General features: G+C 38.5%; 1 protein-coding gene across 1 annotated transcript in view; it reads left to right on the plus strand.

Annotated features, from left to right (window-relative positions):
- Nucleotides 1-14,993, plus strand: part of UBE2N (ubiquitin conjugating enzyme E2 N) — a 34,686-nt gene extending 19,693 nt beyond the window's left edge. The window contains exons 2-4 of the mRNA XM_058741805.1: nucleotides 13,012-13,258; nucleotides 13,452-13,592; nucleotides 14,264-14,993. Coding sequence (XP_058597788.1) covers nucleotides 13,012-13,258; nucleotides 13,452-13,592; nucleotides 14,264-14,304 — 429 coding nt within the window. The 3' untranslated portion in view covers nucleotides 14,305-14,993. The remainder of the gene's footprint in view (nucleotides 1-13,011; nucleotides 13,259-13,451; nucleotides 13,593-14,263) is intronic.
- The last annotated feature ends 7,155 nt before the right edge of the window (nucleotides 14,994-22,148 follow it).

Below are 22,148 nucleotides of genomic sequence, written 5' to 3' on the forward strand. Positions count from 1 at the left end.
ACCATTTTTGGAAGTTCTTGAATCCCCCTTTACCTGTCAATATATGTATATTTTTCCTCTCTAGGGCTTACTTCAGTAGTAGATATGTTCATTCAGCCACTATGGAACATGAGACACTATGTGGTGCTCATTATTAGGGCTGCAAATGCTACACCTTGGCCTTGACCTATAGGGACTAGTGTAGCTGGGGAGTCAGACGGGGGAAAGTGCATAAGGGATAGCTTTTTGCAGAAAGTGCACTCCTACTGCCCAATAATACTCTTGCTTTTTTAATTAGCATCTAGTTAATTGCTTACCTCTTAAGTGACAGTTGATTTTCAAAATGGTAGAAATGCTTCTTTGTGGGCAAAATAATGGTTAGTGTCTTAAATGTCTTAGATCTATTTGCTAATTCTCCATAGCAGAAGGATTTTGGGTATGTGGAACTAGGTGTGTGGGATATATGTGGTAGGAGCACAGGATGGGGGGCTGGGCTTTCTGGGCTTGACTTACAGCTGTGCCAAGTACTAGCTTGTACAGCCTACTTGACTTCTACTTCTTTATCTCTTTAATACATTAGTCTAGCTCTAGGGTGGTTGAGAGGGTTGGAGTGCAGAGGAGAGCCTATCGTAATGCTGAGCATTATAGTGTTACCACTGCTTTCTGATTTGCAAAGATGCTGCTTCACTGTGAATTGGGAAAGAATGAGTATCTCCTCAGTGTGGGTAAACTTCATCATTTATGAATTAGTTCCATAAAATAGATGACCTTAAACATAATCCCCTGAAATGGGACAAAGATCTTTATAAAGCACTTCAATGCCCATTTGTCAACAGTGGGTAGGGAAATGGTATATTTGAGGTAAATAATACATTGTGATTTTGTTAGAATTGTTTTGATTTTAGTATAATCAATTTTCCCTGAGATAGATAACAATAAAGCTGATTTGTACAGCTGCTAAACTGAAGTTTTATTCTTTAATCCAAAGTATTTAGGATCTTGCCCTGCACAGCTTCAGGGGGTGCTATTCATACAGATTGTGATGTGAATGGTCCTCTCTTGGAGTTGTGCAGTGTGGCAGGCTTCTTAAGGGATGCTTGTTTTGGGGGGGAGACAGAAATCCTAATTATCTGATCGCTTCCTAATTTATCTCAGAATTAGTATGCAGTATGTGAAAAAAATAATTTTTTCTTCCTGTGGTTTGGATTTTAGACAAAATTATGTCAGCACAATTGAATTAAGAATGCAAATCTGGGCCAACTATAACTTGTTTTTGTTTGCCTCATTGAAAATTCAAACTGCTTTTGCTTCTGTCCATCTTCTTGTCTGTTAATGTAAGTGTAGGACTTTTAGTGGAGACCTAAGGCATTTAGCAGTTAAATTTTGTTGTGATTACCACATTTGAAACCTGATGTAACTAGTGATCAGGGATTAGGTAAGTGATATATGGTAGCTGTACAAGTGTAGCCACTAGCTTGTAGGCTAGTAAAAGTGCCTATTTATGCCATACAGTTGGCAAAGATTATTGATTAATTTACCTCTAAAGCAACCAGGAGAACAGGATGCAGTGACACAGTAAACGAAAAAGTATAAAAATATTAAACTGTTTTTAAGGGCTTTTATTTTTATTAGGATAAAATATAAACATACTAAAATGTTAATTAGATTTTGGCTATTAGGAGTGTAGCCTATTTAAGTTGATACTGTATTTTTCTTTAGTAAGCAGGTGAAAAATAATTCGGAAAAAAGCAGGTCTCATTAGCAACAAACTTCTTTATTTAGTTAGATATTGGGCATTGGTGTAGATGTTGGGGATACAGTCCATAATACCTCTTCCCTCAACAGGGAGGTCAAAATATTGAACAGTAATTGTAAGGTTAAAGAGTATTATAAAAGGGACCTTCTACTGGAAGGAGGTATATAGCAGTAAGATTTAACCCATTCCAGTAATAAAATTTCCAATCAATTTTAGTGCTAGAGAGAACCTTTGAAATGTTCAAGGGACTACATTTTTAGAAGGCTAGGGAGGTAAGTGAGTTTGTATGGTTGGGTAACAAATTGGTACAGTTAGAATTGGGATTTAATTTAGGTGTCCTAGCTCCAAGTTTTTTCCCCAGTAGATGTACCAGACTGTCTAGTTGAAGTTGGCTCTCTTAATGTGAAATTAGCTCCCTCTTTAAAGGCTGTTATACTAGGTAGAAGTTCTTTGATAAAGAGATTAGCCGACTTGGGTGCTCTCCTTTGATCTCATTTAATCCCAAAGAGATATTTCACTTCTTAACCTCTTCATCCACACCCCACCCCCTAGTCTATTAATTCTTACCTTCTCTTCACTTTCTTCTCTGTCTAGCTTAGACTTTGTATTTTTAGCAAGCAGTGGAGGTCAACTTTGGCTAGGTTGAATGGAAATAGTATTTATTGAGTTATTAGGTACCTCACATGATCTTCAAAGGTGCCAAGGAGGCATTCAGGATCCTGAGGCTCAGAATCCCATCATGGTGGAGACTTCACTGCCAGCATTGTATGCATCACACTCTGCAGTTTGATTGCAGATGCCAAGTACAGCATGCTACTCTAGAACCCCTTCCGTTGCTGTCTGAAGGTAACTACTCCACAGTGGATCTTTCTTGTGTATTTTAGCTTTGATATACAGGTTTTGACTGAGCCTAGGTCTTAGATGCTGGGCAGACAGCTAGGAAATCTTGTGAGACTAAAGCTGCTGTTGAGGGAGCTGGGAATCCATAAAGGCTAGGGGATTATTTATTTCACAACAAGGCTCTTGTGCTTGTCAGGTTGTTAAAAGGAATGATGAAGGTCCATTATGAACCTCATTTTGCCTCATGCTGCCAGGCATTCCTTCTACGTGACTATAGATAAGTTTTTCTATTTTCAAACTTCCACATTCTTAAGCTCCCAGTTTCAGCATTACACTCAGGAAGGGGAGGGAAGATATGAATGAATGGGGGGGATTTTACTATTGCTTAATAGATGAGTTTGTAGACAAATGGCTACAATTACACATAAAGGCCTTAAAATGAATTATCAACTTCAAGTAACCAGTTAAAAGTTTAAGAAAGAAACCCACAATTGAGGTAATTTCTAACTTAAATGCTGAATTTTTTAAAAAGTACATGTTCACTGGTTTTTGCTAATACATCACTCATAATTTTAGTTTTCACTATATAGAAACAGGCATTTAAAAATTTTCCTATTTTCATTCAGGATGAATACAGAAGACCTTTCCTCCTCTGCCTACTAAGTTACATACGTCTTCCCCAAACCTAAAATATGCAACTATTTTAAAGATGCTTTTGATGGGTTTGTTAATGGTGCCTTAGGGACCTTGTTCAACAGCCCCAATCTCAGTGAAGTGTTACTAAGCCAGATCCTCTGTTCAGAGTTCTAAGACATCATTCCTAAGACACAGAATTCATTAAGACAGAAGGACAGTTACGTTATTCAGATCATTAAAGACATATTTACAATTTTTGAGCTGGTGCTAAAGAAAGTCCAGGCAATGAAGTGTTTATATTATCCATCAAATCAGAAATCAAGAAAAAAATGGAGATGTTAACTTTCATGAGTCTAATTACAGTGCTGGGTATCCAAAGGACAGTTTTATCATTAAGAATTTCGTGAGTGTTTTATGAAGGAGTAGTTGGCATGTCTTTAACTGTGATGCTGATATTTAGAAATCTTTCAAAAATAGAAAAAAAAGAAAGATGGAGATGTAAAGTTATCTTTCCAGAAAACTTTATTTATTTATTTATTTATTTATATTTATATTTATTTTTAATGTTTATTGTTGAGAGACAGAGAGAGAGACAGAGCATGAGCATGGGGTGGGGGGGGCGGAGAGAGACAGAGACTGAGAATCTGAAGCAGGCTCCAAGCTGTCAGCACAGAGCCCGACACGGGGCTTGAACCCACGAACCGTGAGATTGTGACCTGAGTTGAAGTTGGACGCTTAACTGACTGAGCCACCCAGGCGCCCCCAGAAAACTTCTAAAATGTCTTTAGAAACCAGCAGGGACATAATGTGCTTCTAGCGTAGTGCTGTTTTTCGTGTTGTTAGTATTCTTAATCACATCTGTACCACCTTCTCTAAGACCTTGACATACCCTACTCTAAAATGCATCTTCCAAAAATTGACTAGGGGATCCTTCGTGGCCCAGTTGGTTGAGCATCCAACTCTTGGTTTCAGCTCAGGACACAATCTTTTGGTTGTGGGTTCAAGCCTTGCATCAGGCTCCACGCTGTCATCGAGGAGCCTGCTTGGGATTCATTCTCATTCTGTCTCCCTCTCCGTGTCTCTCTCTCTCTCCCCATCCCTCTCCCCTGCTTCTCCCTCTCCCCCTCCTCTACCTCTCCTCCTCCCCCTCCCCCTCCGTGGACCCCTCCCTTTCTCTCTGCCCCTCCCCCGCTCGTGCGCTCTCTCAAAATAAATAAACTTAAAAAAAATTGAAAATTGACTTTTATGTGTACTTCATACTCAACATGAAATAACTTCTTGAGGGGCAAGGTCTTTGTTTTATTCTTCCTTTGAATTAGTTGATACCGTAATGTCATGTACAAAGTAAACAATAAACATTTGTTAGTAAATCCATATTTCAAAGTCATAACATTTCAGAGCATAGTGGTTTCATGTAATATAAGAGATAGGCAAAGTAGCTTATGTAATAGATAATTCCAGGTCAAAATGGCATACACCCAAATTTTCCATCAAAATAAAGCAGATTTATTCTATTTCATTTATGTTAATAAGACTATACTTCTTCAATTGCCAGTCCCAAAGGAAAAAAAAAATGACATTATGGGTTAAATTAATTTACCTCTTTCATGAAGCATTTCTTCATGATTATGAACTACTGAAAATAGCCCTTGACTTCTGTGTTATTTACTATCCTGCCAAACATTTGACATTTACTGTATATTGTTAATTGTCTTTCTGTATACCATTGAGATTAAGCAGTCAGGCTCTGAAGCCAGACCGAGTAAACCCAGTAATCTGGATTTTAATCTTGGCTCTGCCACTTGCTAGCTTTGGTTATAATGTAAGTGGTCATTCTTAGTTTCTCATTTCCCTCATTTGTAAAATGGGTATGAAGATTAAATGTTAATAATACATGTAGAGCACTTAAGTCACTATTTGCCACAGTTCGTTTTTATTGTTACTTGATCTTTTATTGAGTCTCTGCCTATCTGGGCATAGTGCTTGATAATTGCATAGAGTCCCTGCCCTTGGTGGAATTTACAGACTAGTGGGGGGAGGAAAAGAAACAGACTATAGTATAACCTGGTGTACTTGTTAATGGGACAAAAGAATTGGGAGGTGCTGGACAAGGAATTCAGGCTAGTGGTTTTCCTTATTGTAGGCACACTCTGTTAGTAGGATTTTCAGATTTTTGTCTGTTGTCAATGATTGGAATAATTTTAAATGCCATTCCTGGGGTGGAAGTTACCAACTAACACAGTAAGTATAGTAATTCTCAGCTCCATGTGGTACCTAATCATGCAAGTATGTATTCACTGAACAAGCATTTGCTTAGCACTTCATTCACCACCACCATTTGGTAGCTGGAGTTCCTATCTTCAGACAATTTAGGGCCTGACTAGTCAGCTAACAGTTACTGTCCTAGCTATAGTAAGAGGAATGGTATAAATGCCCAGGAAACTGAAGTACAGGGAAGAGGCTTCCAGACTAATTCAAACCAGAGAAACAAGTTGGTTGACTGTACTTAGTTTTTCAGAAATCCTTCTCTGGCTTCCACATCTCTGTTCCTTTTTGCTGAATTTAACAGAAATTTGATAAAGTCAAATTATTGATATAGTCTTCGGGAGAAAAAACTAGAGCTTCTAGCCCAGGTCGTTCCGTCCCATCTTTTGGTTATTACTCCAAGTTGAATACAGAGTACAGTTGACCCTTAACACAGGTTTGAACCGTGCTGGTCCACTGACACGTGAGTCCACTCATATGTGCATCTTTTTGTTTTGATAAATTCAGTACAGTACTGTAAATGTACTCTCTCTTCCTTATGATTTTCTTAACATTTTCTTTTCTCTAGCTTGATTTAATGTAAGAATGCGGTATATAATATGTAAAATTTGTGTTAATTTACTGTTACAGCTAAGGCTTCTGGTCAACAGCAGGCTGTTAGTAGTTAAGTTTTGGGGGAGTCACAAGTTAAATGTGGATTTTCAACCATGCTGGGGGCTGATGCCCCTAACTCCTGTGTTGTTCACGGGTTAACTGCACTTTCTGCTACTTACCAGTCCAACTGGAAAAAAACTTTTCATTAAAGGGGTACCTTGGTCTGAACTCTAAGATGTAGTCCTTGATACCTAGAGCCTTTGAAACAGCTTCTTCCAGTTTTTCCTTCTTTTCAGAGAAGGAAATTGTGAGGTTGATGTGTGTGGGAGTAGAGGGAGAAAAAGAGGAAGGTGGAGGGTATGCCTTGAGAATCTTTATTCTCATCTGACTTCAGGATAAGCATTTTTTAAAAACTTAGTGAATTACAGGAAAATAATTTATGAGCCATTTGTGAAGGAAAAGGTGTTGGAATAGGTAAGTGAGGTCTTTCATCCACTAGGGGGTAGTGTGGACTGTAAAAATTAAAATTGTTTCTCAGGGATTGACCCTTAATTTCCTCATGCGGTTACCTTGTTTGAATTAATTTTTATGCATCTAGGTTTTTTCGAAATTGCTGCAAATCATTATTTTCAAGCACAGTCTTGTGACTGTAACAAACTAACACCCACATTCCTGTTATTAGTGATTCCAATGGTCTGACATTACTTTTTGTGTAGAATTTTTGGAGGGGAAAAAGTGATGCTTTTCTCTACCAGATTTTACTCACTGTATGAAATAAAATTAGTTTAATAACCTGTAAGTAACATCATTCTAACAGGACTGTCTTGTGTTTTCAGTTTCCTGTTCAGTAGCCCCATGTGACTATTGAGCAGTTGAACTGTGGCTAGTTTGAATTGATATGTATTATAAATCTAAATTACTGGATTTTGAAGACATTGTATGAAAAAGATTGTAAAATATTAATAATTTATATATATATATATATATATATATATATATATATATATATATATATCTTAAAGTTTATTTATTTTGAGAGAGACAGAGAGTGCACGCACGGTGGAAGGGCAGAGAGAGAGATGGAGACAGAATCCCAGGCAGGCTCTGCACCTTCAGTGCAAAGCCCAATGCGGGGGTCAAACCCATGAACCATGAGATTGTGACCTGAGCCAAAACCAAGAATCACGCTTAACTGAGCCACCCAGGCGCCCCAATTATTTTTATGTTGATTATGTGTTGAAATGATGCTATTTGGATATATTGTTAACTACAATATTAATTTTACCTGTTTCTTTTTACTTTTTAAAGTGACTAGTGGAGAATCTAATTTAGTATTATATTTGCAGCTCATATTTCTGTTGGGCAGCACTGCTGTAGGGAAAACATTCATCGACCATTCTTTTCATGCTGTACATACCTCTAGCTGACTTTAGGATTTGTAGGGAAGTGTAGTAGGGAAATTGAGCACAACTTTGGCTCTGTTTCTAATCCCAGCCAGAATAAACACAGTCAATTCTACTATAAGGAGATAGTTTGCATTCCTAAAATTCATTGTGTTAACCAAAATTGTCAGTAAAAACCACCTGGCTCATGTATAAGATGTTAGGGGCATGACATTCAAAAATGTTGGTAACGTTTTTTTAAATGCCCACTTGTAGGGGGTGACGTTGTAAATACCCTTAAGTAGTTTACAATTATGTATATAATGATAAGTTGGCTTTTGCTTTTTCAGTAATCCCAAAAAAGGAGCCCTTGTTTGTTAATACTTTAGAATTGCTTAAAGATGTAGTTAACAGAGGTTGGAATAGACAGTAGGTATCACTGAGGCATCTGTCAGTTTTTCTAAGACTAATTGTGATAACAAAATTGATAATATTGTCCAGTATAGTCAGATGGTTCTTGGGTGAGATGATCTAAAATGTCTACAATTGGCATTATGAGTAATACATTGCATTTTGTGTTTCAGAGAATATTCTAAATAGGGGAAAACCTGAGTGCTGTAGATGTATGTTGGAAGTGTATAGAGAAAGTTAACTTTTCTCATATGCACATTACCACTCTTTTTCTAAGAACTCTGTTTATTATCTAGAATTTTACTGTACATTATTCAATCACTGCCTTAAAAAACATATAAGACCTTCCATTGCTATAGTGAGCACAAGCGTTACTGAACTTTAAAGGGGGGAAAATACCTAGTTCGTGGGATTTAGTTGACAGACTGTCAAGTGTTAGAGTTTACTGTGGTGTATAATTCTGGGATTTGCTCTTCAAGTCCCAGTAGATCTATTGATGATCAGATCAATTTGATGTTACTTAATTCCTTCTTAAAGTATTTATTGCGTGAAAAAAGTATTTACAGCATGAATTATTATACTCCCTCTGTAAAATGAGTTTCCTTGAGACTTAATCATACTGTCACTTAAATTCATACTCTACTTTTATGTACTTCCTTTTCTACTTTTTAGTAACTAATTCCCTAAATAGTCTAGGGTACTTTTTGTTCTGTATGACCTAAACTCAGTTGCTACCTGGGATTGGGTCCTAGGATTGCTTTTAAACAAGTAGGTCACAGTGCAACTGATGGTTATTCTATTTTCTTTAGAAACAAACTGTTATTTAATAAATCTTAAGATTTGTTATTGTGCTTTGCTCTTAGCATTCTTTTTGAGTTGGTTGTATAGGGCTATGGCCGCCTTATGGGATCTCATTTAAGTCTTTCTGCAGTATTACATTTTTTGATCTTCATAGCAACTCTGCATGAGAGGTAATCTTAATTATATAGATAAGGCAGCTGAGGCTCAGAGCAGTGTAAATTATTTGCTTAGAAATTGTAGTTAAGTAAGCAGTGTGGTAGGAATTTGAACCCATTACTTACAGACTTGAAGAAATCACAGTGTACTTCACTGTCTTTCTACCAAAAAAATAATATAAAACTAGGAGGTGTTTTATAGTTTACCATGTGTGAATAGTAAGTAATATGAAGGATTTTATTTCTTACCCAATTTTGCCTTTTTTGGGGAAAACAACGGACTCCAACTTCTGTGGGTGAGACTTGTTCCATTTGGTTTGGATTTTATTTGTTTTTCCTCCTATAATTTATGCTGTGGGTTTGGGAAATCAGTGCCATATAATCAAATAATTATGCATCTGTTCATTATATCAAAATCTGTGAGAACTTGAGAGCATATAAAAACTATTTGAGAAAGTCTTCCACACCTAAAATCTTATTCTAGATTGTGCCCTGATGAAGTCTTGTAATTGACCAGGCCATGTGATATGTTTACGTGTACATTCTTTAGAAAGCCTCTGATTTTGCGGAGGAACTGAAGATGAGGAAGGAATGCAGTCTCTGACAGTGTGTTCTAAGAGTGATTTTGAGGCTATTTTGGGATATGATCTTGGAGGCCCTTCGGGAGCTTTTTATAGTCTTGAATAGAGCTGCTACTACTTTGTGTAACCAGGGAGTGGGGTTTGGGGCTCTTGGACCCCAGCCTTTTCTTTTTTTACCAATCTCTCTCTTAATGGGCTTCTAAAAATACGAAGACCTGGGACAAAACGAAAGGAGGAGGGAGGTGAGGAGAGGCCAGAATTCAGGGAATTTTACCATCCGTTTTTTTTCTCATTCTTTTATTTACTCTTACTCTTCATCCTTAGTATCTTCACTTTTTTTGCAAAAAATGAAGACCGGCCTCTTGTTCTGATTCCATGTTGGAGGACTTCCTACAGTGGGAGGCTTCATTATTGTATCTTGAGATGTTTTTAATGCTCTAAACATGTTTTACTTTGAACCTTAGTTTACAGCATTTCAGCTTCCCATTTGCCCTTGCATTGCCATGATTAAAACAAAGCAAAAAACAAAAAAACAAACCAAAAACGTAGTCTCTAATTAGAGACTAGGGTGTTTTTGGGTTAAGGCATTACTTTAAATGGCTATGAGTTTATTAACACAATTTGGGAAAGGGTTTAATTTTTTATCTGGATCTTATGATTATTTTAGTATATGAAAGGTAAATCTTTTTTAGTATGTGCACTGTAGGCTTAGAGTGAAATGGTATTAAGGTGTATGGGTTTTCTGAAGTGAAGGCAGCATAAATACAGTATTCTCATTTTTTATATCTAAAACTGTTGATATGGCAGTGTTCTGAAACTTCTGATTGCACATGCTTATTCAAAATGTTGAAAATATATTACTAATATATGAAATTGTACTCAGTATTGTCCATTTCCGTTATTGCATGTTAACATTTTTTGGCTGTTTGTAAGTTGTTTATAAATAGAAGTTAGATTATTTCTTCCTATGCCTGAATGGATCCTTTTGTTTTCCTCCTCTGATGTGCACATCCTGCTTTGAATAGCCCTGCTTTAATGTTAAAGATGAAATTCTGATAGTTTATTCCTTGTTCTTTGTGACATCAAATAGATTCATAATTCAGCAAGTATTTATGGAACATCTGTGGTGTCAGGCACTGTTCCAGATGTTGAGGATATAGCAGTAAATAAAACAGGCACAAATCTCCTTTTATGGCACTTCCAGTCTGAACAAAATAAGTTAGATATGTAATATGTTAGTAGTGCTGTGGAGATAAAATAGGGGAACAGGGATAGAGGGAGGGTAGAGGTTAGGGTGGAATGGGGTTTTGCAGTTTCAGTTATGGAGGCTTCACTGAGAAAACACATTTGCATGAAGATCTTCGGAGCTGAGAGACAAACCACATAGAAATTTGGGGGAAAAGAGCAAGTGCAGAGCTGTTTGAGGGAGGAGTATGGCAGGTTGGAGAGCTACAAAGAAGCTAATCTGGGTGAAACAAAGTGCCAGGGTGGAAGCAGGTTGGGGGAAACATAGCTGAAGATGAGTTAAGAGTAGGCTGAGTGAGGGGATCACGTAAAACCTCTTCTTGGGGGGCCATTATAAGGAATTTGAAAAGTCTGTGAAATACAGACCCAGGAGGGAGTGGGGAGCACGGTCAGAAGCAGGAAGTACAAAGTTAGGCTATTGCAGTATGCCAGGTGAGAGCTTGATGGTGGCTTGGATCAGAAGTGTAGCCGTGGGGTGGTAAGAAGTAGTCCAGCCATGGATATATTTTGATGTTTAAGCCAACAAAATCTGCCAATCAGGTTAGATGTGGTGGGTTATGAAGGACAATGTTTGATCCTGCTGGAAGGATGGATTTATAGTTAACTGATAAAAAGCAGGCATTGAGGGAGGAGCAGGTTGAGGGTGGGGAATGCTAAGTTTGGTGCTTATCAGATATTCAAGAAGAGCTGTTGAACAGGTCTTTATGGATGGAGGAAGTGTGATCCAGGGGAGAGATCTGTGCCGGATATGAATTTGGCAAGGCATCATACAGAGTGTATTTAGTATTTAGATTCATTGGACTACATGGGGTCACTATGGAAGTGTGTAGTTGAGAAGCCCTAAGACAGGGCCCTGGGGCACTTCAGTGCTGGGGAGATAAGAACCAACATGGAGGTTGCTGCCAGACTAATAGGAAGACAGGAGAACATGGCTAATGGAAGCTGGGTGAGGAGCAAGGAACAAGGAGGAGGGCAGACCAGCTAGAAAAGATGTTCCATTTAGGTCAAGTAAGATGAAGATTAAGCATTGTCCATTTGATTTAACTGTGCGGGAATCACCGCTGACCTCAACAAGCAGGTTAGTGGCTAGACCCTGATTGGAGAGTTGTGTTCAAGATAGGAGGGGAGGAGAGAAATTGGAGACAAGCAAGCATAGATAACTTTCAACAAGCAGCTGAGCAGTGGGGCATTAGCTGGTCTGGGGAGAGTGAGGTCAAGGTCATTTGCCCCTCTTATTGGGCGAAATTATAGCAAGTTTGTACAGTTTGGGAAAAATCCAATAAAGAAGGGAAGATGATTCAGGAGAGGAAAGAGATGCTAGAGCAATGTCCTTGAATAGGCAAGAAGGAGGTAAGATCTAGTGCTTTCTTTAGAGGAGAGGTTAGTCTTAGCCAAGAGTGATGGCCATTTTATCGACAGTGACAAGAGGACAGGCAGAACACGTGGGCACGCAGTTGAAGGTGGGTATACAGATGCTACAGTGGGAACTTAAGGAGGTGTCTTTTTTTGTGAAATAGAAAGCAGAGTTCTCAGCCAAAAGTGAGGGTGAGAATGAAGATGCTGGAGGCTTGAAGAGAGAGAACGTTCGAGTACTTTAGGAGAGAGGGAGAAAGATGGAAAAGAGAACTAAAGATTGATTGTTGGGGGAGCAGCGTAAGGCTTCGTCGTCAGGGTTGGACTACATGGGGTCACTATGGAAGTGTGTAGTTGAGAAGCCTATTTAGATAGAAGAAATAGAAGGCTATTTCTCTAGCCCTGTTGAGGTGCCTAGGCACTTGTCCCTACTACATTCCCTTCTGTTTTTCAGGGGAAAGGTTTTTAGTGACTTTTAGCACTAATTTTACTTTTTATTTATTTATTAAAGAGATTTTAATTTTGAGTCATCGCCACACCCAGTGTGGGGCTTGAACTTACAACCTCGAGATCAAGAGTTTGCTTGTTCCATTGACTGAGCCAGCCAGGCGCCCCAAATTTTACTTTTTAAACAGCTTGGTTTTAGTGGAGTTTAAAGAGAGCAAGTTGCCTTTACTTATGTGATAATTCCAGTGTTATTTTCTTTTTTCTCCTCCCTCTCCCCTCTCCTCACTTCTCAACTTAATATAAAATCAGTTTCATTAGCCTAATTTTTATTATCAACATATTTTCAGATATTTGTAGCTACAGAGTATATGTGTCATCAGTATTCATTTGCTTTTGCATTCAGCTGATTGGGATGATTTAAATAGTCTTATAAAATGAATAAAAACCCATCAGGAGATTGGAGAGGTTCTGTTAAGTCCAGTTCCAAGAGGTGAACTTCTTAATTTTTAATTTGGTGTTCAGCAAAGTGACATTTGTTTGACGAATGCATTGTCTTTCTATTGTAGGAAACCCAGCGTTTGCTGGCGGAACCAGTTCCTGGCATTAAAGCAGAACCAGATGAGAGCAACGCCCGTTATTTTCATGTGGTCATTGCTGGCCCCCAGGATTCCCCCTTTGAGGGAGGGACTTTTAAACTTGAACTATTCCTTCCAGAAGAATACCCGATGGCAGCCCCTAAAGTACGTTTCATGACCAAAATTTATCATCCTAATGTAGACAAGTTGGGAAGAATATGTTTAGATATTTTGAAAGGTAAGTGTTACCTTTATTAATATATGCTATTAAGTAAGATTTCTCCTTTTTCTCTTAAGCATTCCATGTTGAGAATCTGAACATTGTAATCTTGCCTATTATATAAAGACCACAAAGGTCTGTGGGAATGAAATGCAGTAGTTCTGGGGCTGTTGTTTCATGCTTGATCATTCTGGGCCTGTTGCCTTCATAGATAAGTGGTCCCCAGCACTGCAGATCCGCACAGTTCTGCTATCGATCCAGGCATTGTTAAGTGCTCCCAATCCAGATGATCCATTAGCAAATGATGTAGCGGAGCAGTGGAAGACCAACGAAGCCCAAGCCATAGAAACAGGTATTTAATATCCATTCTCCTTCACACCACTTCCACTTTTTAAAACAAATACACACTACCTTTAAAAAACTTCTTTTAGAGTCTTAGCAAAAAGAAAAAAAATACGTATCGAGAGGAGTAAGTCAGATGCCACTTCTAGTATATGAGCACCTCTTAATGGATGTTTAAGCTCCAACTTACGGCCTGCTTCATGACCCCCAAATTAAAGACAGCCTGTAATTGGGGGAGCTCTTCAACTCTTGGATAACCTATACCTGGTGTATCAAATACCGTGTGTGCGCTATTTATCTAGCAGTACATAGAGAAAACGGAAAGCTTTTTATAACTCCTTGAGCTGCTTTTGTATTTCATCTGATTAATAAAACTATGTGTCACTTTCGAGCTAGGGAGTTTGAAATCAGTGAGCTTCTTCCTGCTACAGATTTTAACGAAATTAGTGGAGAGCATTATATATCTAGAAATGAAGGAGACAAAAGGAGACAAGTCTTTTCATCCTGTTGAATTCTGTAGAACTTCTGGATTCCATTGTAGTGTTTTGGTAATTAGACCTATATAGGCTTTCTGTCTGATTCTGGCATGAATTTAACTTAATACTAAGTAATTTTTATAGAGTTTGGAAAGTAACATGAAGCTAAGTAAAATAATAATTGCATGTTTGTTTTTGTCTACAGCTAGAGCATGGACTAGGCTATATGCCATGAATAATATTTAAAATCGATCTGATCATCAAGTGTGCATCACTTCTCCTGTTCTGCCAAGACTTCTTCCTTTTTTGTTTGCATTTAATGGACACAGTCTTAGAAACATTACAGAATAAAAGCCCAGACATCTTCAGTCCTTTGGTGATTAAATGCACATTAGCAAATCTATGTCTTGTCCTGATTCACTGTTGTAAAGCATGAGCAGAGGCTAGAAGTACCATCTGGATTGTTGTGAAACGTTTAAAGGCAGTGGCCCCTCTCTGCTTTTATTCATTTCCCCAATGATGGTTAAAGTATAAAGCACTGTGAATGAAGGTAGTTGTCAGGGTTAGCTGCAGGGGTGTGGGTGTTTTCTCTTTATTATTTTTTTTGAGGGGGTGAGAGGTAGTTTTAATTTTATGGGCTCCTTTCCCCCTTTTTATGGTGATCTAATTGCATTGGGTAAAAGCAGCTAACCAATTCTTTAGAATATGCTCTCTAGCCAAGTCTAACTTTATTTAGACGCTGTAGATGGACAAGCTTGATTGTTTGAACCAAAATGGGAACATTAAACAGACATCACAGCCCTCACTAATAACATTGTGACTTTGCTGTCAAGTGTAGAATCCTTCCTTCAAAAAAAGCTTGTGACCATTTTGTATGGCTTGTCTGGAAACTTCTGTAAATCTTATGTTTTAGTAAAATATTTTTTGTTATTCTACTTTGCCTTTGTACAGTTTATTTTACTGTGTTTCATTTTCCCAATGTGACAATCGTATTTAAAAATTAAAACTGATGGAACATTCTGTTTTGGTCTTCACCATCTGACAAGTCGAATGACAAGAGGTGGATTTTGCCATTTTCTTTTCACTAATACAAACTTGTGTTAAGATATCACTGAATGGAGTATTTATAAGCTGGCCCTGAGCATGCATAAAGCATTGGTATCTGATATTTTTTTTACCTCCTAGAAATTTGAAATAAATGTGTTTGTGTTGTCTGATTAGTTAGATGATCATTGGTGTCTTGCCATGATGTTTGAAAATTACTGTACAGGAGAGTCACAGCAAAGCAGCCGTTGTGACTGGCTTTGTGTAGGACTCACATGTGCCACATTTGTTTGTCTGGCATTTCGGTTATGACCTTTTTCTTAGTTTTTGTCTGGAAATTTCATGTGTAACCACTGGTGTATGATACTATTAGGAAACACCAATCTGATAATCATTTGGGATTTGCTGAGGCATTTATGAGTCTTCCTTGTAGACCTGACGAGCAGATCTCAAGCAACAGCTTGCATAAGTGTCATCCGAAAGGTTTCTTCCTTTGTGAGCATCAAATCCTCAGTTCATGATTCTTACTTTCATCCTTCAGTATTTGCTCTGGGAGCTATTGTTTGATATTAAGTAATTTTTTCTGCATTGACAGAGTTCCTCCCCTCAGAAGAACTGTTCTTTCCCACCCGTTTCCATATCTAATTTCTGATCCTTGTTATTTTTAAGTCATCAGTGTAGCCAGTCCTAAGTATGTAAATGTTAACCTGTGGGTTGGAACCTTTGTCTCTTGCAATTTAAGGTAATGGATATTGTAGCCCATCTGAATTTCCCCTACTCTTTATTCTCATAACTTCTGGAGTTTCTTCAGAATGTGGTGTATTTTATTGTGCTCCTATGTAAGATGAAGAATTATCTATTAAAATTACATTTTCAACATAACAAAAGGTTTTGATGACTGGTAACTGGTATCCTTCCAAATAAAATGCATTGCTTGGAAACAAATGTTAGTTTAATTCAGAATAAAATTGTTCGTAATCTTAATGTTGTAAATTTAAAGCTCTTAGGAGCAGTTATCATGTATAACAATTCTTGTGCTTGTACAGAGGGTGTCTTGCAACTAAGGAAACTGAGTCTCATTCTGGGGCCGAAACCAACACTCAGGCAGTACAGTAGAGAGCAGCTTTTTTTTTTTTTTTTTTTTTTAATTTATTTTTGGGACAGAGAGAGAGACAGAGCATGAACGGGGGAGGGGCAGAGAGAGAGGGAGACACCGAGTCGGAAACAGGCTCCAGGCTCCGAGCCATCAGCCCAGAGCCTGACGCGGGGCTCGAACTCACGGACCGCGAGATCGTGACCTGGCTGAAGTCGGACGCTTAACCGACTGCGCCACCCAGGCGCCCCTAGAGAGCAGCTTTATTTTAATGTGGGTGACCCTGCTCGTGATAATAGCTAGTATCACATAGTGATTTGTAGGTCATAAAATTCCAAATTTAAAGCCATTGTACCATAAAAATATGTCTAGAATAGGACTCTGATGTCTGCTGAATTAGAGTTATAGAAGTACTGAAATGGAATAATTCTGTTTTTGTTTCTAACATATGAATTCCTGATTTCATGGCATCATGTTTTTCCCTTTGTAATTTTGCTAAGAGTCCCCATTGTTTTGATAAGACTTAAGCAGTGAGATGAAAGGAGACAGTTTGTTGATTGAACTTGCTTAGGATTAAAAAGGCTCGGGAAGGCCAGGGTAGATTTCAAAAACCGGCACCTACATCTGGCTTTTGGGCCTGTTTTCCTTGGCCCACACAATGTGTTTGGTTAAAATATTTTGAATTCGGTGCTAACGTTTTTAAAAGTCAGGAGATGCACGTGAAAACCCAGAGTTTTGGTGACCTGAATGATCTGAACATCTGGCTACTGCAGACATGACCAGTCTTTGTGCACAGCACCGTCTGGGAGGAGCTGAGCAGCAGCCGCCCTAACAAAGAGCTTGTCATTCTTTTCTCATCCAGTGACTCTCCAGTTGGTTAGAGTCCCCTTCCAGCCCGCTTGCCCCTTCATGTAGTCGTCTTCCTCTTCCCTTGTAAGCCTTTCATTTTGTGACTCCTAAGCTTAAGGAAACCGGTAATTTGACAGAAGCTTAATATGCATCCAACACTGTACTACTTGGGGATGATTAGGTGAATGAGATAGGCATGGGGCTTTCCCTTTTGGACCTTCTGATGGGGCAGGGGCACGGACAAACAGCAGTTCCAACTTTGCCTGGAGAAGGGAAAGGAAGTACTGGGGAAGGTCTGCTCTTCTGGATTCAAGCCAGATGAACACCTCCAGGCAGGAGGAACAGCATGTGCAAAGTCCCGGGGGAGAAGAAAAGAATCTGAATATGTAAGTGGCTTCTTAAAAATCGATTCTGCCTGTTAGGAGGAGCTTTTCTGAAATCCTGAGGCATTCATAAGAGCTTTTATGTTTTTTTATTTGATTTTTTGTTTTGTTGTACTGCTTTGTTGTTTCCACACTAGTTATTCTTGGTCCTGCCTGATAAGATCTTAGATCTGAAGTGTATAGAACTTAAACCCTGCTCTAGACCAAGAACATACTGCAATACAAAATTGCAGAAGCATTTTATTTTATTCCCTGCCCTGCCCCCTACAGAAGTAATTTAAAATAAGCTTAAATACAAGCCAGGATAGCTACAGGTGCTGTATAGTTTAGCACTGTTCAAGAATAGGGGAGGAAATCTGGTATTCTGCAAGACATCATAAACAATTTTAGCGAAATGGAAGTATTGGTGTCCTAGGAATTGGCATTATTTTTCTATTTGATGATTCAGGAATCTCTTGGCTATGCTAGCCATACCGATTTTTGTTAGTTGCAGCAGCAAAGGTTTAGAAAAGTAGCCTTATCTCGCAAAGCTGGCCAAAAAACAATTGAAATGCCATGATTATAGGGCAGCTAATTCATCAGCCTATTTAAGGAAAATGTAATATTTCATTGGAATAATGTATTTTTGGGCTGGGGGTAATAACATTTAGCTATTTAGCATGCTGCTTAGTTTAAGGGATTATATCGGGGGTTTATTTTTTAAATGATTTGATGATCACAAAAGCAAAACCTGTTGAATGTAATAACTTGAAAAAAATATAAAGAATAAAAACCTGTAACCTTCCACCCAGACTGATGACACTTTGTTTGATACTTTGGCCACACTCCCATGTGTTAATTTCATTTCTCATTGATGTTGGAAATTAGGAGGATTTGTTCCAAGGGTTAGCTTTGCTACAGCTTACTACAAATTGGGTAAATTTCCCCTGGCTGCAAAACTAGAAGTTGGGCTACAGCTTTCCTGGTAAGTGTAGAGCTCAGCGTGAAGAGTTCAGGTCTTCCTTCCCAGTTACAACTTTGGCCTCCTTCAGCTGGTCTTATTTCATCTGTGCCTCTTGGTGTGGTGTTTCAGTTGTCTGAATGTAGACTTGCTACACTGCCAAGCCTCTCCTGATTTGATGTAATTGTTTCAAGGGTCTGATATGTTGTAATAGACTAATTGCTTGAATATTTAGACCTTGCTTATTGTCTCTTGTAGCAGAGCAGCAACTGAAGTCTCATTTTCATTTGAAAGTTCATTTCATCGTGTTCATTAAGGAGCTTTTAACACTTCTCCCTTGCTAATCATTTGTATCTATGGGGTAAAACAGGTCTTAGAAATCAGAGAAGATTGATAACCTCACCTCATCTTCCTGCCATGTAGAATAACTAGCAGGTTTCCTTTTTGCATACTCTGATCCATTCTCACCCGCCATATTCCATGAAATGGTTCCATGATTGGGGGACCTGGGGAGCTCAGTCAATCAAACGTCCAACTCTTGATTTTGGTTCAGGTCATGGTTGCACGGATTCTGAGATTGAGCCCCACGTCAGGCTCTGCACTGACAGCCCAGAGCCTGCTTGGGATTTTCTCTCTCTCCCCCTTCCCTTTTTTGTGCCCCCACCCCCACCCCCATAAGTAAACAAAGTATTCTGGCTTGAATTCAAGAGTAGACTACTCAAGACCTGAGAAAAGCAGTTTAGACATGGTAGATTGGTTGCACTAGATTTGAACTTGGTGCTGTTTTCCTTGTTTTGGCAGAAAGCATTAGGACAGTGAGTAACCAAGGGAATGAAGAAGGACCAAAGTCTTACAATCCATTTTTTCCTTCTACAAGAAAATATTGGGGGCTTTGTGGCCATAGGTCTGTCCAACCAAATTACTCACCTCTGCCATTGTTGTGAGAAAGCATCCATAGAGCATTTTAAATGATTGGACATGCTATATGCTGTGATATAACGTTAATTTTCACATGTCACAAAATATTTCCAACTACTGAAATTGCGGGAAACAGCAACAAAAAAACCGAGTTTGCAAGCTGTACCAAAATAGGTGGGGGGCTAGGTTTGGCCTGTAGGCCGAGTTACTCCCGCCTCACACTAGGCAGTGACTGATTATTCACTGCTCTTGTATTAGAACCAAATGTTGTGTCTCTCCAACCCCCTCCTCCTCTAAAAAGTGATACATTACTGTTGTTCCAGTAACAAAGATGGTACAGGTTTCTTTTTCCCATTTTGCTGTTCATATGTACATATTTTGATAAAATTTATATACAGATTGAGCATTTATCAAACCTAGTTTTTTCATGCAAGATTATTGAACATTTTCACATTTAAAATTTCTTGGAATGCTAATTTTAAAATTAAAATCCTACTGGTTTTTAAATAAATCTGGGTTTTTAAAACAGTGACCTTTAGCAGGTAATGCTGCATAGTTGTGCTTTTTGAAATGTGTTCTTGAATGTTTACACTGTGGCATTGTATTTCCTTGGTATCCGTATAGTATCTGTTGATCCTAATTTAATCCCATTTGCACATTAAAATTTTTTTAATGGTTATTTTTGAGGGAGAGGGAGAATGAGTGGGGGAGGGGCATAGAGAGAGAGGGAGAGGGAGGGAGAGAAAGAGAGAAAGAGAAAGAATCCAAAGAAGGCTCCAAGCTCTGAGCTTGTCAGCCCAGAGTCCGACGTAGGGCTCAAACTCGACCATGAGATCATGACCTGAGCTGAAGTTGGACATTTAACTGAACCACCTAGGAGCCCCCCCATTTGCACATTTAAATTGATGTCAGTTTTACAAAGTCTGCAATATGCATCTTTAATCATATTTTGTGCATCTTGTCTATTTCTGTTGACTAGATTCCCAGAAGTGGAGCTGTTGGGTGAAAGGTTCATATGCATTTAAAATTTTGATAGGTACTACTCAGCTGTTCTCCAGAAGGCTATACTGATTACATGCGCAGATCCTTACCTGACCCGCATTGTCATTTATGTCTGCATAATATTTCCTTACATAGACATATTACTTATTAGTTAACCACTGCCCCTTTAGGCATGAGTATGTTATTTCCCTGTCTCACTTGAGTTGCCTAAACTTGGTACAGAAATCTTTGTCGGCATTCTTGGACAGAAGTTGGATTCCTAGTGTAATAATTTGATCAAGAGATATGTTTTTAAGGTTCTTGATACACATTAATGGTCGAAGTATTCTTTTAACTTCATTTTAATTCTTTCAAGGAATGAGTTTTATTAAAAATTGAGAAAAATAGGCACCTGGGTGACTCAGTTAAGTGCCTGACTCTTGATTTCAGCTCAGGTCATGGTCTCTGGATTCTGCTTGGGATTCTCTTCCTCCCTTCTCTGCCCTTTTCCCTGCTCTCCTCTCTCAAACATTAAGAAAATTTTTGAGAAAACCAGGTTTACAATACTGGCATTGGTGTTTTAATAACCAGGAAGTATCTCCAGGGGGTAGTTAGTATTCCATATACTGGTAAGAGTAGCTTTGGGGCTCATAATTAGTTGGAATCATAGCAAAGTAGAGAAATTAAGACTGGCATCTGGCAAAAAGACAATTGAGCCTTTGAATAAATTTGGGTTTTTGTATAATGCAATGCTAATAATAAGACAGGCCTTAGGGGCCTTCTCACCTTACTGCTGTTTAGCCAATGGCACTAGTCAGGAAGGTATTAAAAGTCAGGGGGGAAGGTAGCACCAGGGAGATCATTTTCAACCAGTTTTTTTTTTTTTTTTTTTTTTATAGCGCGACATAAAATGTTGCTAAGTACTGGGGGGGGGGTTGCATTATTAAATAAAATGTTGCTTAAGAAAGTAACACCTTGAAAGACGTTTTAGGAACTTATGTAAACACCTAGATAAGTCACTTATCTCTACTCCACTGGACTATAAGCTTCTTGAGGGCAAACTTTGTGCTATATAAGCAACAATGCTGGGCATAAAGCAGATGCTGATTATTGCACAGCTTCTGATAAACACCAAGAACTTATGAAACAAAGTGTTAGCTGGAAACTTCATTTGAGACAGAATCCACTTAGGGCATTCCCGCTTTCAACCATTTTGTGGAGATTAATAAACTTGACTAGGGTTTAGGGTTTGTCTACGAAGTTCAGCTGAGAGGTACCTGCAGAGAATTCTTGTATCCCAGTGTGAAGACAGTATTGGAAGATGCCAGGTCCCCCCCCCTCCCGCCCCGCAATAGTCCTAGTCAAAAGCCAAATGAGGTTTGAATGGAACTTTTACATGAGGATTCTTAAGTTGGTCTTGGGCAAACAGTATTTTGGGGAAATACAATGGTGGACAAGGTGACTAGCCATTTACCCTTCTAAAACAGCCAGGTGATGGTAGTATATAAAGTTATCTGCAGCATGTTATAGCAGAGTACTTATGGAATAAAGTCTAGAAGAACTTGAAAATTATTAAGAAACAAAATCTACAGAGGAACAGAAATGGCAATAAATAAGACAACCATAGCATGGCACCACGAGAATGGTATCTAGTAAGACAAATATCCATTTGGGAGAGTAATGGCAGGTAACACCTGACTGGCAGGAAGTTCCTTTAAACCCAGTTAGGAAGTGGGAAGTGTATAAAGTATAAACTGAGAGATGACCTTTACGACCCATCAACGAGAGAACAGTAACATTTTTACAATGGAATGCCAAACAAGTTTTCCACTTGGACGATGTTCAGTTATGTTAAAAAAAAAAAAATAAAAAAAAAAAAAGA

The sequence above is a fragment of the Neofelis nebulosa genome, chromosome 8, assembly GCF_028018385.1.
Source record: "Neofelis nebulosa isolate mNeoNeb1 chromosome 8, mNeoNeb1.pri, whole genome shotgun sequence".
Classification (NCBI taxonomy): domain Eukaryota; kingdom Metazoa; phylum Chordata; class Mammalia; order Carnivora; family Felidae; genus Neofelis; species Neofelis nebulosa.